The sequence below is a fragment of the Perognathus longimembris genome, chromosome 26 (assembly GCF_023159225.1).
Source record: "Perognathus longimembris pacificus isolate PPM17 chromosome 26, ASM2315922v1, whole genome shotgun sequence".
NCBI classification, from domain to species: domain Eukaryota; kingdom Metazoa; phylum Chordata; class Mammalia; order Rodentia; family Heteromyidae; genus Perognathus; species Perognathus longimembris.
Genome location: NC_063186.1, coordinates 7,349,519 through 7,367,556, shown reverse-complemented (window position 1 = coordinate 7,367,556; position 18,038 = coordinate 7,349,519). Strand labels below are relative to the sequence as shown.

General features: G+C 46.8%; 1 protein-coding gene across 1 annotated transcript in view; it reads left to right on the top strand.

Annotated features, from left to right (window-relative positions):
* The window catches only part of Nek11 (NIMA related kinase 11), a 68,498-nt gene that overhangs the window by 37,631 nt on the left and 12,829 nt on the right, over positions 1–18,038 (top strand). Inside the window, exons 10-14 of the mRNA XM_048334467.1 lie at positions 1,125–1,244; positions 2,462–2,555; positions 3,670–3,777; positions 4,373–4,487; positions 16,828–16,985. Of these exons, the coding sequence (XP_048190424.1) occupies positions 1,125–1,244; positions 2,462–2,555; positions 3,670–3,777; positions 4,373–4,487; positions 16,828–16,985 (595 nt within the window). The remainder of the gene's footprint in view (positions 1–1,124; positions 1,245–2,461; positions 2,556–3,669; positions 3,778–4,372; positions 4,488–16,827; positions 16,986–18,038) is intronic.

The following is an 18,038-nucleotide window of genomic DNA, read 5'->3' as shown; positions in this document are numbered from 1 at the left end:
CCCATGGCTATGTTTTAAGGAGAACTATTCATTCTTTTAAAAAAATCAGAGTTGTATATAGTTTTGAAAATGTGTAGATCCCATGGAGGGTCCCGCCTGGATGCTACTCGGGAGGGTGGGAGCCGCCCATGAGCTGTTTGTCTTAAGGAGAGAGTTGAGGACAAAGGGTGTCGTGTCATTTCGGGCCCTGACGGAAGCAGATACCATGGAGAATGTGCCTGTATGTCTTTCAGTACTTGGTTAGCATGATCCTGTTTCTTTAGCTGAAAGAGAGGCTCATTTGTGATAATACTGGCTAACATTTTGGGAGGCAGTGGTCATATAACTAGCTCTGTGAAAAATCACTTCTTATGAATGAGTTTAATGCCAAGGAGCCCAGTAAACTCAGTACCGTCGTTTTCATAGTCATTCAGAGGGTAAGTAACTTGCTCAAAAACAAACATTACCGAGTGTGTAGCCTGAGAGCTGGGATCTGAACCCAGAAAGTGTTACTGACCTTTGTGATTAACCACACCCCATGCTACCATAAAATACCCCTTAGATTAAGGCCAGCATATAGGACATGCTATATATAGGACAATTACATGTGGTCATATTACCATTTGGAATAGTTTTTATGTACCAGACATTGTGCCTACTTTATCTCCCATAATACTCACTGGCGCCTACTCTTTATGGATGAGAAAAGCAAGGTTCACTTTCTTGGCTAAAATGACAGAACTAATGAGGGGAGGAGGGGAGGTCTACCCCTCCCCCCACCCCTGTCCACCCCAATACCGTGTTCTCATCAACTCATCAACTGATGAGTCAGTTGCCAGTCTATTTACTCTAATAGACAGGATTCTAATTTATCTTACATTAGGAAAATCATTCAGAGGCAATGAGACGAACAGACATTTGGAAAGTACATCATTTGCTTTTAAACAAAAATCTCATTTAAAAAAAATATTGTTGATTAACTGCAGTCCTGGTTGGCTCATTAACTCAACCAGCGTTTATTAGTTTTTGCCTGGTCTGCCTCACGATGCTGTTGCCGTCTCGGCAGGGTCATGATAACTTGCGTTTAATTTTTCAGGGCATATTTGTGATGGGTTGCCTGTGGGGAATCTTTTTATTATTTATAGGCAAAGAAAGATCCACCTGGAGACTCTCCAGGCACTGTCTGAAGTGCAGAAAATGACGCCGAGAGAGAGGATGAGGCTGAGGAAGCTACAGGTAGCCGACGAGAAAGCCGGGAAGCTGAAGTAAGCAGGGGCGCGCCAGGAACTCCCCGTAGAGGAGCAAAGGCCCCAAGGAGAAAGCAGAACGCATATGATGATCATATATATATATATATATATATATATATATATATATATATATAATATGTGTTTATCCATGCACCCAAAAGTGGTGACTGAGCCATAGACTGCATGCCAGGTACTATTTTATGTCCGGCTTCCAGTCTTGTGTGAAGGGAAAGGTTGAAGAGGAGGGAGGTCATTAGTGAGGAGAACGGAGCCTGTCTCTGAACGAAGGCCTCCGGTAAGCCAAAAAGGCGGCTTCGTTACTTCACTGTCTTTCCTGGGTGCTTGCTGTGTCTCTTCACCCAGAGGCCTCGAGATCCAGAGGGAGAGGCGACACTGTTAGTTTTCCAAAAGAAGTCAATTGGAAATGGCTCTAATTTGCAAGCAAAGCCCTCGGAAAGCTCCACGATCAAGGCAGCGTTGCTGCTGGTGGCTCGTGCCTGTCATCCTAGCTACTCAGCAGGCTGAGGTCTGAGGATTGTGGTTCAAAGCCAGCCTGGGCAGGAAAAATCCATGAGACTCTCATCTCCAATGAACCACCAGAAAATCTAGGAATGGAGCTATGGCTCAAAGTGGTGCGGGCAGTGGAAACGGGGGGATAGCGGTCCGGGTTGGCGGGGGGGCATACAAAGGAAACCCCAGCCCCAAAATAACAGATACAGAAAGGGCTGGGGGTAGGTATTGCTCCAGCGGCAGAGCTCCTGCCTAGCAAGCATGAAAGACTGAGTTCCAACTCAAGTACGGGGCGGCGGAGGGGGGCAGAATAGGAGAAAAGTTCTCCCTCCATGTATTTCCCTCCCCCCCCCCAAAATCTCTGATAGGTAGCCATTGTCTTTTGTGGGGGTTTTTTCATCCTGAAAGCTGTTTTGGGGCCGGACATCGGAGAGGCTGGCCCTCATGGCTCAGCTGCACGGGAATGACTCTGTGCTCTCCTCCTGCTGCCCTGCAGGGTGTCTGAGGACCAATAAGGAGCCAGGGCTAGCACCCTCGAGTGTGGCTTAAGAGAACCAGTGGGGTGCTGCGCAGCACAGGCTCTGGAGGGAGAGTCCCCCCCCCCCCACACACACACCCGGCTACCTAGTGCCCATTCAAAGAGGGATTTCCCTTTCCCGTGCAGTGTAGATGCCGCCCTGGTAGACTGTACTCATTCCTGCGCGTTCACTTCAAATTTGCAGGAAGATCGCAGAAGAAAAGTACAAAGAAAACAGCAAGCGGATGCAGGAATTGCGGCCCAGCAACCTGGAGCCGCTGAGCGCGGGCATACTTGGCGTAAGTACCCTCTCTTTGAAAGTCGGCACGCAACCTTCCCCTTCCCTAGATTCCTCAGGTCCAAGGAGACAGACGCCTCCAGGACAACTTGGGTCAACTCCCAGGGAGGGCTGGCCCCTGAGGGTACTCGTTCACGGTTGATTTTATTCATCCAGTATGGAAAGGCTACTGCGAACAAGATGACGGAATTGGCATTTGGCGCACAGTTGATGGACGATGAATCGCCAGTGATAGGGCTTGAACTCAGGGCCTGGGTGCCATCCTTGTGCTCTTTTCCCCAAGGCTAGCGCTCTACCACTTTGAACCACACCTCCACTTGCAGTGTCCTGGGGGTTCACTGAAGCTAAGAGCCTCATGGACTTTCCTGCCCGGGCTGGCTTTGAACCTTGATCCTCAGATCTCAGCCTCCTGAGTAGCAAGGATGACAGGCGTGAGCCACCAGAGCCCAACTCTATTTTTCATTTTGTATGTAATATAAATATTCCCCATATTACAGCTATACTGAAGTCCTATCCTCCTTGAACCGCATAAGTTGGGGTCCTCCGGCAGTCCTGGCAGACAGCATCTCGAGAGACTCACCCCCCTACACCCTGCCTGCATGGTCTGCCTCCAGACAAAACCCCTCATCTCCCTTCATCCAACTCTGATGAAGGAAGAAACTAGCAAGTTTCTATCTCACAACTTCCCCAGTGGTTCCCGATTCCACCCCCTTTCTCTCGGGGGGGGGGCGGAACAGGATGGGGTGGGGGGCGGTCAGGTACGCTGCTCCTGGATCTGCTCTACTTGAAGATGACGTGTCCCCTGCTATCTGGAGCCCCCCAGTTGCTCCCTCTGTTTCTCTCTTCTGAACTCTCAGGTCCACCATCAAGTGCCCCTGCTCCACCTTCTCCCAGCTCACGACAGCAATTGTCAGGGTTCAAGATGCACCTGAGGTCCTCATACGTTTTGTCTGGTGGGGGCGTGGGGGGTTGGTACTTCTAACAGGTGGTCTGCTGATTCTGATGTGACTGATTCAGAACCCTATTATGATGGATCGGGGACCGAAAGTGGAGTTCCTGAAAGCAGCAGACCCGGAAAAGCCACCTGTGAACAGACCTCCTTCTAATCTCTTTAGGAAAGAGCACACTTAATGGGAATGGAAGGAAAAGAGGAGTGGCCTGCGGGAAGACTTTCTTGTTCCTCCCAGGAGAAGGATGAAGAGAGACAGCCAGCCTGGGAGGAGGCAAGTTTAATCGTATTCACCAGCCCCAGAGCGAGCGATTTCATGCTATTCACGGAACAAAGGAGGCAGAAAACAGGAAGGCAAACACTTTGCTGAAGGGCCTACAGGGTTTTAACATCTCAGGGAAAGGCATTGCTTGAGCTGAAATAAAATATAAGAAAGAAATTGGATTAATAAGATGCAAGAGAGGAGAAGGGCGGGGGGGAACTGTTCCTCTCCTGGAGAGCTTTTCTTTCCCCTCTTACACAGATGTCTCATTAATTTCTTCCTCCTCTCCTTGCGGCTGCGTTCCCAATTCCCCGCGTCTTCTGAGGCAGAGCCCTGTACATTTCGGAAATACTTAGGACAGACTCAGAGTGAGGGGTGAAATGCTCTGCCCCATACCACCCCGTCTCATGGATTCAGGGCTTCCTGTCTTATCCCGAGCAGTTTCCCCAAAACCTGAAAAAATGGTATCAAGTGTAAGTGACAGCATCAGGCTGATTTCCAAACTGTCTCCAAATAATAGACTCCCAAGCAAGGACACGCCCTCATTCTGTGGTGGGGGCCGTTTCCTTCTGCCGGCTTCTCACGAGTGGTGAACTCCCTTCCGCAGACATCAGGGGGGCCGCCATCAGAGCACCTGCCCGCCTCTCAGCCTGTTCCCTCCCCCCGCCCTGGTGAGCTGGAGTCCAGCACAGAGGACACCACAGCAGACCTCTACCGCCACGGTATGTGCTTGCCTCCGCTGCCCGCGGGGTGCGTGGTGGGCTGTACCGCTCCACCCGGCCTCCCACGAGGGCCCTGGCTGTATGGATGTGACCACGAGCCAGCCGCTGGCCAGTGCGGGCCCATGACCAGCCTGGAAAGCAGAGACGCCAAGGGGGGTTTTCTTTGTTGGTCATGGGTCTTGAACTCGGGGTGGGGGGGGGACGGTTGGGCACTGTCCTCAAGTCTTTTACTCAAGGACGGTGCTTTACCACTTTGAGCCACAGCTCCACTTCCAGTTTTCTGGCTGTTCATTGGAGATAAGAGTCTCACAAACTTTGCGGCCCAGGCTGGCTTGGAACTGTGATCCTCAGATCTCAGGCTCCTGAGTATCTAGGATGACGGGCGGTGACACCGGTGCCTGGTGCCAATAGAGTTTTCTATTCTGTCTTTCTGCTTTCGAATAGGGAAGGCGAATTGGAAAACTTAACACCTGGTGAGGGATGTCTTCCGAGTGAGTTAAACAATACCGCCATTAACCTGACTCGGACTAAGTGCTCTAGAGCGCTGCTTGTCTCTCCTGTAAATAGTTCCCCTGGCCCTCATAAATTTAAATTGAAAAGGTGAAGCCAGACTGTGGAAACTCAGCTGTTCAGATGTGTAGCGTCTACCAGGAAAGAAAAAGTGCCCAGAGCTGTCATCTGGCAGAGAGACATTGGATAAAAGAAGGAACTTGGGAGGAAAACGATGTCTTCTTAGAAACCCCTGGAAATCTCCTTCCTCTGGGCTTTAGTTTTCCTGTCCATGACACAAGAAGAAGGATGCCTCTGTTGACTCCGAGTTTATGTTTAAGAGCAAATGAGATGAGCACAGTGTCCAGAATAAAGTCAAAGCTGAAGAGAGTAGTTATGACACTTAGGAAGTTGACGGACGCAGGGCCTTCTCAGTCTGTGTACCGGTCTCCTCAGTACTTAGAACTAAGGGCAAGAGATAACATAGCCCATCAGTGAGTGAGTGAATAACATGTCCATCTAGACCTCTGGGAAGCAGATGCAAAGGCAGGGCTAATAAAGTGCACGCATCATTTGGGGAAGGGAGGAAATATGTCCGTCAAGGGAAGCAGGGAGGGCTGGGAAGGTGGCTCAGTGGTAGAGCGCTCGCCTAGCACACATGAAGCCCTGGGTTCGATCCCTCAGTACCACACTAGCAGAAAGAGCCAGACGTGGCCCCCTGGCTCAAGTGGTAGAGCGCTAGCTAGCCTTGAGCAAAAAGAAGCTCAGGGACAGTGGCCAGGTCCTGAGTTCAAGCCCCAGGATTGGCAAAAAAAAAAATCATATCACTTTTTCTTGTCACATGCAGACTCATGTATCCATTCTGCTCTTATTTTCTGGGCAATTGGACTCCTATTCCAAAAATATTTTCTGTGGATATATCTTCCACAATTTTCCTGTCATACTATTTTTTCTCTTGAATATTACATTGAAAAGGGAACTTAGAACTCTGGAAATGCACGATTGAGTTTGATAGTTTATTAGACTGGCGAGCAGCTTACAAACAAGATGATTAGTAATCACATTGCTAATCAGGGAAGGTTAAAACATAAAACTTTAATTTGTTGATGAACAACTTTTCAGTGTCTAGTTGAAGTTTTTGTTTATTTTTATCTGGCATGCATGTATAAAATGAAATCACATAATTTCATAAGCTTCTATACCAAATGCACAATCAGTCTTCAACGTGGAACTAGAAAATTCCCCCTAGGATGTGTAGAATTAATTATGGAGAAGTGAGACCGGACAAGACATGATTTATATTTGATATGCATTTACTGGCGACAGCTGATTGAATGTGGCAAAAGTCATGGGTAACCATTAGAGTCGAATGAGAACACACAGCTAGAATGTGAAAGAAATTATCCTTACTGAATCCCTTCTATGTAACACTGATGATTTATCTCACATGTCCTTCCTTGCACTCCAGCCTTATTTTCAGCAACTCACAGCTGAATTTTGGAGCCACGTCTTGCAGGGCTGAAATCACCTGAGACTCAGAGTGAGCCTGGGGTCCACTCAGGGCAGTGACCCCATCGCCTGGTCTTTCAGAGGTGGAGGCTTCCTGCCCACACCCGGATCAGCTGCCTCTTCTTCATGTCCCTTCTAGACTCTTCTCTAGCAAGTCCTGAGCCCGTTCTTGGAGCTTGGAGAAGAGTGTGACCTTGAAAGGTTGTCACATCTTCCACTGGGTGACATCTGTCTTACGATGGCGTTTCTACCCAGCTGTAATACTTATTCCCAGAAATAAAGGCTCCTTCGGTCACTCGCTAATGTTCAGAGTTCTAGAGAATAATTAGTATGAATCTAATATTGAGTGAAGATGTGCTGGTTCTCTACTCCGAGGCGTATTTAATAATTTAGAACATTCCTTCTGCACGACAAGTCCCTAAATGAAATTTAGAAGATAATATCCAATGGAAATATTAAAGTGAATGCAAATTAACTCCCGCCCACCAGCCGCTTCCTCCTGTATCTTAAGCAAGCATACTAGAAACAGGGTGACAGCCAGTCTGTTCGTAGGAAAAACTGGAACCCATGCATCCCACAAAGTAAATTCCTTTTTTGGTGAGGTGATAATGAGGTTTGAACTTAAGGACCTTGCCCCCGCTAGCCAGGCACTCTGGCACTTGAGCTACACTAGCTCTTTTGCTATAGTTATTTTTATTTATTTTTGGCTCAGCGCCAACCTCAGGCAGTGGCTCTGCTACTGCTGCCTGTCATGAAGCTGGGGTTACAAGCACACATCACTGTGCCCAGCCCTCCACAGAAGCTTTGCTCCCAAGGAGGTTGCCTGGGATCCCGTGGTTTCATTCCCTCTGCTGCACGTAACTGCATGTCGTTATTTAATGTAAGAGCTCTACAGGTAGGGCAGAGAATATGCTTACATGGACTTGTTTGGTCCATCTTAGTTCAAGTGTGGAATGAGTAAGTTAGGCAGGAAAATAATAACCGTCCATCATGGTGTTAGGGCAGCACAGGACACGTATAATAGAGTAAGGTCTTCTCAGTTTCAGACCCATCTGAGATGAGTAAAGTCAGATTTCAGTGCAAACTAGAATGGGCTCACCTGCAGTACGTTCCAAATGAGAACGATCAACATTTCTGCGATACAAGCAGAGATTTTTACAGAAATCTACTAGGCCGAAAGCAGCCAGTTATACATAAAGGGATGGAGCTAGATTTGTATCTTTTTCTTTTCTTTTCTTTTTTTTTTTTTTGTTTTGGCCAATAATTGTGGACCTGGAAAAATATTGCAGCATCTTTGAACCTAAGTCTTCTTATCTGCACAGTAGGAACACTGCTCAACTTTGAAGGTGTAGGGAGCAGTAAATTAAATGGCCCAAGGGAGCCCATACGACATAGCAAGTCCACCCTGCGCTGGGCGTCCTTGGCCCGCACGTCCAGTTACTCAGGAGGCTGAGCTGCGAGGATCACGATGCGAATCAGTCCGAGCCGACAGGCCCACAGGACTCTTACCTGCAGTTAACCAGCAAAAAGCAAGAAGCAAAGGCATGGCACCAGTGGTATAGAGTGCCAGCTATGATCACAAAAGCCAAACGAGAACTCAAGGCACACACACAAAGGCACACACACAAAAAGAAAGTACACGTGATTTTCCTACCAAAAAAATGTAATCAGGGTTGGGGTTTTATCCCAGTGGAATAATGCATATATATGTATACACACACACACACACACACACACACACACACGCACACTTTATTTTTCTTCAGGCATGGTAGTATCTGCCTATGATCCCAGTATAAGTACTTGGGAGGTAGAAGCAGGAAGTCATGAGTTTGAGGTTAGTCTGACTACATAACAAGACTCTGTCTGTGTTTAAAAAAAATAACTATAATCAGGTTGGGACTGTGGTTTAGCAGTAGAGTGCTCACCTAGCATGCATGAAGCTCTGTGTTCGATTCCTCAGCAATGCATACACAGGAAAAGGAAGTTGCGCTGTGGCACAAGTGGTAGAGTGCTAGCCTTGAGCAAAAGAAGCTCAGGGACAGTAGTACCCAGGCCCTGAGTTCAAGCCCCAGGACTGGCAAAAAAGAAAAAAGTATAAACCATTTCTGGAAAAAAGTATAGTCGATTTCAGTTCTTTAACTCGCTTATGCAGTTCCTCATAAAACCCTGGACATGGTGATGAATAATTTCAGTCACCCAGGAAACCTGATCATTGACTCAACCATCATTACTACATGAATTAAGTATAATTTGGAGTGCAATATTTTACTCACTATCATTTTTGCATTTATGAAAAATATGAATTCACTCCGGCTCTTTAGTTCCACTTGTCAAATTATAGTCTTAATGATGTCCAGCTGGGCTAATTAGCACCCAGCAAAATTACCTTCCTTCTCAGGACCATGGACAGCTTCCCGGACTTGAGCCAGGTCCCTACATACATGTGCTAGAGGTAGAACCCAAGCCAGGGACACCAGGCGTCCTGCTGGTGGGTCAGAGCGGCCAACGTTACACCCGGGGCAGGAACACCAGGCACAGAGTCCTCTGACAGATGCCACTCTCCCAGCCACTCAGCCCGTAGCTGGCCGCTAAGGTCTCCAGCTCACTAAATATGTTATCAATGTAAATATATGCAGCACTCAGGAGAACAACAAGGTATGAATGAATATGCATTCATTTTTCCACTATCCTTTGTTTGGGATTTAGGCCAAACTTGCTAGATTAAAATACAGAGCCTGGTAGACATAACTGGGGCGATGGAAATGGGTGGGTAGTGATTTCAGCTGATTGAATGGAACCCTCCATTTGGGGTTTACGGTGAAACCGGTGGACCCATTATCCACTCTACCTCAGAGGCCCTGAAGTACTTGTGTCACTTTCCCCTCTGGTTAGATGTAAAGAAATTCCAGCAGGCCACATCTCTGTGGTATAGATTTTAACACCGGGAAAAGTCTGTGCTGAATTCAAATGGATGTGTGATTTTCGCCTCCCTACATCTGGTATTAGAATATCCAAGGTATGGTTAACTGTGCAGAGTTCAGCATTTGACCCTACCACAAATCTTTTGAGATGGGCAGATCATATTATGCTGAAGAATGGCAAGCCCTAGAAGTGATTGTGTGTGTGTGTGTGTGTGTGTGTGTGTGTGTGTCATAGACAGCTATGAAGTGTTTTCAGAAATGTCTGGCTTAAACTCAGACTGAATTGCAGCAGATTCTAGCTTATTTTAACAATCACAGTGGGGGAGAAAAAGATGGAGAGACGGCCAGGATGCTGGCGTTTCTTGCTGTGCCCTTGGAATGAGGTGATCTGGAGTAAAGACAGTTGCAGATGTAACCACAGTGGGTCACAGGGGTCCTCGGATGTACTGGCTAGTCCCTCTAAGAAAGCATTTCCGTCTGAAAAGCTTGTACTGTAGCATCTGCAAGCCGAGGACCGGAGTGCTCCGTGGACGGCCAGCAGGACCTTGCGGGGGGGAGGCCCGGGAGCCTAGGAACTCAGTGTATCCCTGTGTTTGTCTGTTTGGGCCACTCTAGCGAAATACCTTGCAACGAGTGGCTTACAAGCATGAGCATTGTGCATTACGATTCTGTCACAGGAGAAGTACAGCCTCAAGCTGCAGCCCCCCAAGTAGCTAGGATTAGGTTCCAGATGAGTCATTGTACTTGGCTTTGCTTTAAAAAAAAAATCATTTCCTGGAGTTCATTTCAAAATAACATTTTGTATGATCAGATGCAGATAGGCATTGTGCCTTTCTGTTCCTCTCCTAAGAGCACCTTCCTTTGGTCCCAATGTCTGTGAATACCTAGAGACCTATATAATTGGTTATGTCCCAGTATTTTAGATCTTGCTTCTGCATATGAGAGAAAACACGCCCTGTTTGTCTCTCCGAGCTTGGCTTAACCTCACTCAACATTTCTTCTAGGTCCCTCTATTTCCCTGCAAATGGCATGATAGTATTCCTCTAATGGCTCCATAAGATTCCATTGTGTACAGGTACCACATACTTTTGGGTTCACTCATCTATTTTTGGTTTTTACTTTTTAAATTTTAATTTGCCTTTTGTCATTAGCATGCTGGGGTTTGAAGTCAGGGCCTTCTTGGGCTTGTCAGCCAAACACACTTTAACACTTGAGCCACGCCCCTAGCCGTTTTCCCATTCTTTCTTTTTCTTTTTTTGAGGGGAAGTAGTGGGGCCAGGAGTGCCAGTCCTGGGGCTTGAACTCTGGGCCTAGACACTGTCCCTGAGCCTTTGTGCTCCAGGCTAACACTCTACATTCCACTTGAGCCACCGCTCTCCTGGCTTTGGGTGCGATTCATTGGCGATAAGAGTCTCACGGACTTTCCTGCCTGGGTTGGCTTTGAGCCACAATGTTTAGATCTCAGCCTTCCAGGCAGCTCGGTATAAGCATGAGCCACCAACACCTGGCCATTTTCCCATTCTTTAAATGGCTGGCCTGATAGAAGGCAGTTGCTTTGCACTTGGACCAGTATGCTATTTGTTGCATTCTACCTCGTCGCTGGGAAACTCCACCATATAGTCATGGGGAAAACAAGCGTGAAAGACAACATCTTAGTGTGGTTATGAAATAGTGAGCGGCTTGCCCTCCTCCCTGCCAGTGTCTCGGCCTCCCGGGGGGCACCTGGACCACGTGCTGCAGACTGCTGTGCTGGGCACGAAGTAAGACAGCTCAAAGAGTAAGTCTCAAGCATTCCGAGACATCATGAATAATTTCTCCGATTCGTACTGCTCCGCAAAAGCATTCTTAATAAAACAGAACGGGGATCATGAAGCTGTGGGAGCTGATTTCACAAATAGGACGCTTGAAGGCAAAAAGCTCCACTACTGTATTTGAATTTCATGGGTATGCAATCATTAATAAGCAGAATTAATGTTGCAAGTGTTATTGTAATGCTCTTAAAAAAAATCAGCAGTCTCACTGAGATAGTGTGCTTTTATACTTTAACCAACATCATTTTATGTGCTAAGTAGGTAGTTGCCAAATCCTGAAATTGTTTGAAGGAGCCTCCTATGGGGATAATTACACAGTGAAATACATTCATTTGCTTCTCTCTTTCTCCCAGAGAGCTGGGGAATTTCTAAATCAATCACCCCAGGGCCCGGCTCCCACATTTGCTAGGCACAGCCGTTTTTTTCATCAGGGAGGAATCCCAAGTAAGATGCAAATTAGCTAATACATTATTTGGTGTTACTCTTCAGAGTCTCAGGAAAATTTGTCCTCAGAGAGCTGTCTTCTCAGCAAATGAAGTTGACACATGATAGCAGGTTGATATTTCGCTTTTATTGGGGGTGGGGAGGTGTGGTGACAGGGAGATGTGTTGTGCCCCTGACGGACATCCGGGACCACGGCAAGGACCCTCAGATGGGTCGTTCTACGTCAGTGTTGATGGAGTGCACACCGAGAGAACTCTCCATTTCAGTTCTCCTCTCTGTCTTGTGTCATTTTCTCTTGCTAAGCTATGAAATTATCTTTAGTCCAAAGGCACCATAGCTGATGGGAAAAAAACACGTTTCTGGGGGGTGGGGGGAGCCCACAGGAAACTGGGACCAGAATCTTGTTCTTCTCCATTGCACCTGTGGCAGGTGTGTGCCCACATACAGCATCTCCACCCATAGAGCTAGAAGTGAGCTGGCCACCAGCAATCCTAGCCACTCAGGAGACTGAGATCTGAGGGTCACAGCTCGGGCAGAAACGTTCCCACGACTGTCTCCAGGGAACCAGCAAAAGAACCGGAAGTAGAGTTGTGGCTTAGGGGTAGAGTGTCATCCCAGGCGAAAAAGGCAAGTTAGAACATGAGGCCCTGAGTTAAATCCCAGGAGAGAGAGAGGAGAGAGAGACAGAGAGAAAAAGTATATATATGTATGTATATTTGGGAATTTGTATGTTTGAGAAATTTTCACCCACTCCATTGATCATAAGCTCTGCCAGTTTTGATCATTTTCATGATCAGCACAAATCAGTCCAATTAGTGACTTGTAACATGTACCAAATAAATATTTGCTTAATGAATTTAGTGATGATTATATATGGTAAAATATTGAAAGCCCTGGGCAAGTTGAAGCAGTCATAGTAATTTTCTTTATGATAGTGGATAGAATATTGAAAATGATGATTAGCAAAAGTATCTAAGTTCTACTGTGATATGAAGCTCCTAATTTTTTTTCAAATACCTATCAGTACTTCATAAGACGTATGTAATGATATGGGTTGGTAGATCAAAATAAAGGATTCAGAAACTTGCCCAGGTGTATGTATAAATTTCCTATATGAAAATGCTTTACTTGGGTTGGAAATATGGCCTAGTGGCAAGAATGCTTGCTTCATATACATGAAGCCCTGGGTTCGATTCCCCACCACCACATATATAGAAAACAGCCAGAAGTGGCGCTGTGGCTCAAGGGGTAGAGTGCTAGCCTTGAGCAAAAAGAAGCCAGGGACAGTGCTCAGGCCCTGAGTTCAAGCCCCAGGACTGGCAAGAAAGAAAGAAAGAAGAGGGGCTGGGGATATGGCTTAGTGGCAAGAGTGCTCACTCTGTATACATGAGGCCCTGGGTTCAATTCCCCAGCACCACATGTATAGAAAATGGCCAGAAGTGGCGCTGTGACTCTGTGACAGGGTCAGTGCTCAGGCCCTGAGTCCAAGGCCCAGGACTGGCAAAAAAAAAAAAGAAAGAAAGAAAGAAAATGCTTTACTTTATTTAGTGAAAACGAAGATTAATATTAAGTAAGTAAGTCTTGGAAAAATTCCTGTTGGAAGAATAACAGATTCCTGCTGTGTACTGAACATACAAATTCTAGTAAACTAAAATCCTAAATACATTAACCATAATATAGATAAAATTCTGGAAACTAATTTATAATCTTTATATAATTTATAGTCCTGGCAAGTACTTGCTGGCCAGGAACAGAAAGCTATGATCTATCCTTCCGCCACCCAGAGTAGGGCTCATTGGGCCTTCAGCCCGCCCATCGCCCCGAACTCCCATCAAGTCCCCCAAGGTGATGCTCGCACACCGGCTGTACTGGGTCCTTCCTCACCTGTGGGGTCATGGAATCCACAGATGGGGTCTTTAGGGAATGCTCAGCACCCTGGAGCGACAGAGACCCTAGCCTCCCCCCCCCCCCCACACACACCACGAATGATGAAACCTGAAATCACCTAGCTCCCGATTCTATAGCTAAGTCATCTGAGGCCCAGGGAACCTAAACCAGCCGCCAAAAGCCCACAGAGCCAGGCGCATTCTTCCACCAACGCCAGCGCCCAGCCACGGTCCCAGCTCCTTCAGGCTCTCTGTGCAGTGCACAACCCCCCCCCCCACCCCACCCCCAAACAGACAGAATGGATTTGCCGGCCTAGATTCACTTCTCTAATCTAGTTGAGAAAAGACAGTTTCTACCCAGTCACTTTGGCTTCTGCTATCCAAAGCAGAAAAGAAAATCGTTCAGAGAAATGTTACAATTTTTGCCTAAGGGAAATCATCTTGACAGGATAAAAATCACAGATGCTAGGGCTGGAGGGAGACCTGTTTCCCAAAGACAGTGTGTGTGTGTGTGTGTGTGTGTGAAGCAATTGTCACTCAGGAAAGTGGCAGAACCTACTGTCCTATATATAAAGCAGATACTGTACTGTACTTAAATTTAGCCCTCCTTACAGGAAAGGTCATGAATATGCATTTTGGCTGAGAACATCATTTCTTTTCCCAGCCTCATGTGTGATGCTGTAGGCTAAGCTAATCAACATAGTTAATTTTAGCCTGAGTTTTCAGGGTTTATTTTAGAAAAGGTCAAGGTACTAACCTATAGCTTGCTATGTGACAGAAGAAAGCGCAGGAGGGGTGTAACATCAACTCGTGGCTGTGCGCCTCCGCCCCCCTACCCCACCATCACCAAGACTGAAATGTACGGCTGGCGTCCGAGGTTCGGTTCCACTTGCGGTTATTGATATTATTGACACGGTGGATTTGATCAACGCAGCGCCCTGAAAGTCATTGTCCCCTGTGGGATGGTGTGTGTGTGTGTGTGTGTGTGTGTGTGTGTGTGTGTGTGTGAGCTGCCTTTCTTTGAGGCAGAAAGTGGGGTAGACATCTATGTACCCCATGCTTGCAGACCTGCACACACACACACACACACACACACACACACACACACACACACACGCACCCCCGACCGTGAGGCCAGACTGGGAAAATGGGATCTGGGTTGCATCTTCTCTCTGTAGGCCTGGGGGGTCTGGTGGTAGTGGATGGTCTCCTGGCAGGGTGCATTGAGAAGTTGAGAAGTGCCCCCCCCACATCCCAGGGCTGCTTGGAAACCTGGCCTAGTTGAAACAGGGCCCGTGGACTCTCAGGGGTGGGCACACGGAGAGAGGGCACTCTGGGGGAGTCCCCCCTTATGGAGGGTTCCACGTCAGAAACACTCTGTGATCTCGTCACAGAGCGATTGAGCACAGGAAGGGGGGCTGTCGGCGCCTGGATGTGTCATTTTATTGGATGCCAGCCGTTTAAATTGAAGTCGTCACCGGTGGCTTGGGGCACATTTTCTATATACGAGACAGCTATGTAAATTACATTTTTTTCCAGTGAAATACTCAAGTTTGAAAGCAAAGGAGGAGGAGAGAGGCAGGAGAAGAAAAAGGGAGAGGAGAGAGAAAATGAGAGAGTGGATGAAGTAAGTATATGAGAAGTAGACTCGGAGAAAGTAGGAAAAAGAGAGAATGAGTGACTCTGAAAGAAGAATTGGGGCAGGGGAGGCAAGAAAGGGCTGAGAGAGAGGATGTCAGATGGCAGCCCCCTGATCCTGCCCATCATGCCGTGCTGAGGATGCTGCTCCTACTTGATGGAGAAACCCGAAATCGCCCAGTGGATTTGAGCTTTCCTGTACTTCTCACGCTGTGATTATCTTGTCATCTGAATGTGAAGGGAACGAAAGACTGTCCTCCGTGCCAGTCATCTGGCTCTGCTGGCATTGGAGAGAGGCAGTGAGCTGAAGAGAAACAGGCTGTGTTGAATTACTAAATACATCAGAGCCCCCAATACGCCTCCTTCCCTAAGACTGGCACCACAACAGTTGCTTTGAAGATATGTAATGGCGTCATTTGGGCTGACTAATTCTGATTCTGTGTAATCTCTCATATTGTTGTAGGAAAACATAGATTTAAAAAAAAAACACATTTTTTTTAAGTCTGTGAGAGACTTCTACATCCATGAAGTATTTTATTTTCAAAGGGCTCTGGAATCAATTCTTTTCCTGTCCAGGCTGGCTTTGAACCACGATCCTCAGATCTCAGCCTCCTGAATAGTTAGCATTATAGGTGTGAGCTTTTGGCACCTGGCTACAAAGACCATTTTAATAGATGTGGAGATTGAGACAACATTTCTTTGAAGCTTCCTTGTCCAGAGGTATCTTATTACTGAATCTTCATAGCCATTTAGCTGGATTATTCTTATCTAGCAATCTGGAGCTCAAGAGGCTTAAGTATCTTGCCCAGCCTTTTATACATAAGGTGATAAATGTACTCAACTCCTAATCTGACCCCAAATTCCTTGCTTTTCCTCACTAGACAGAAATCAGCATCTACAGTAGATTGAAAAACAGTGCTTTATGTTATAGTTTGGAGTAATTTTATTAGTCAGAGTGTGTTGCAAAGTCTAAAATGCCTGCTGTTTTACTGTGGCATAATATCATTATGTAATTTCCTCCCCTCCCCATCCAAAAGTGTTGTCTACCTCTGGGCCCCGTTAGCAAATTAGAGTTTATATTGCTCTGCTTTATGGTGATCCTTTCTTGGGCTCTCTTTTGTGAGCGTATTACTGCATACTGCGTCTATTTTAGTTACTAATAATCTTGCATCAAGTAACTTGAGTTATTGACTTTAGTTCAAGTGAGTAGTCTTAAAAAAAAACACCAAAAAACACCAAAAACGAAAACGAACCAAGATATGTGTAGGTGTCAGTAGGACCCACAGAAAATAGATTCCTTTTCAGAAGCCTTCTTCCTAATTCCTCCCATTTCACGCGCCTCCAAGGGAAAGGAGTTTACATTCAAAGTAGACGAATTCTTCTTGTCTTGCGGGTTTGGCCTCCCACCTTCAAAAAAAGATAGTCACACAGCAAAGTGTCCCTCTTCCTCCACTGGTTTCATTTTGCCGAGTGTTTCTATTTGGGGGCAAGCTAAGGACCAGCCCTGGCCCCCGTGGGAGCTTGGTGAGTGCGATCAGAACGGAACACACAACTCTGGGCAAAGCGCGGGGCGGAGGTGGGGGGGGGCCTGGCCTGGCTGTAATCGCAATGACCGGAGGCTCCTTGTTCTTCACACCAGAGATCCCGGAAGACCCGCTGGTGGCTGAGGAGCATTACGCCGACGGATTTGATTCCTGTTCTGAAGACAGTGAAGAGCAAGAGGAAGAAATAGTGTTTCCAGGACCCGAGTGGGAGATCAAGGACGAGAACCCCACGTCTGTTTACAGAACAAATCAGGTATCTCCCGCTCCTCCACCCCTGCCCGGGCAGTGGAGCTATCCAACATTCCAACTGTACTCTATCACTAGAAAGCTCTATAGACGTCTTACAGTTGAAGTGGAGGGTGAGAGCTTCAGAGGTTTTGTAATGGTTCCATGTGATGAGTCTTGATTTCCAAGGGGCAGGAGCACGAAGGACCTCAAGAAATTCTGGGAGGGCTGGGAAGGTGGCTTGGTGGTTGAGTGCTTGCCTAGCATGTACGAAGCCCTGGGTTCCATTCCTCAGCACCACAGACACAGGAAAGGCTAGAAGCAGCGCTGCGGCTCAAGTGGTAGAGAGAAAAGGAGAGGGCGAAAGGATGAGAGGATTTAAGAGACATAAGGAAAAGGAACAATTAAATTATTGGCAAAACTACAAGATGAATGAGAGCTGGGACTCAGAATGCCAATATAAACTCTTTTCTTATACCATTTTCCCTCTGGGAGAAAAACAACACCTCCTGCCACAAATTAAAAATGTAATTTCCATTTGGTTCTGAGCCACTGATAGAAACAATGGAATGAAGTACTGTTATAAGATTACAGAAACCGCATTCTGTAGGCAGTTGCAAAACATGGGATATGCAAAGTGCAAACTCAATTTCTGCTCAGAACATCAAGTGGTAAAATCTTATTTACTGCCATTATAATTCAAAATGTTTCTAAATAAGATAAGGCCAACTCAGAAAGCCCTTATGAGTAGAATATCTTACATACGCCACCCAAGAGGCTCCGGTCTCGGGCATAGATATTAGAACACAGTAATGGAAATCAGATCACCTGTATATAGGTTGCCTTTGTCACTTCCAGATTGTGTGACCTGACATAGATTCCTAACCCTCCTTGTGCCTCCATTTTCTGTATTTATTTATTTATTTTGCCAGTCGTTGGGCTTGGATTCAGGGCCTGGGCGCCGTCCCTGGCTTCTTTTTTTTGCTCAAGGCTAGCACTCTACCACTTGAGCCACAGCGCCACTTCTGGCCTTTTCTGTGTATGTGGTGCTGAGGAATCGAACCCAGGGCCTCCATGCATG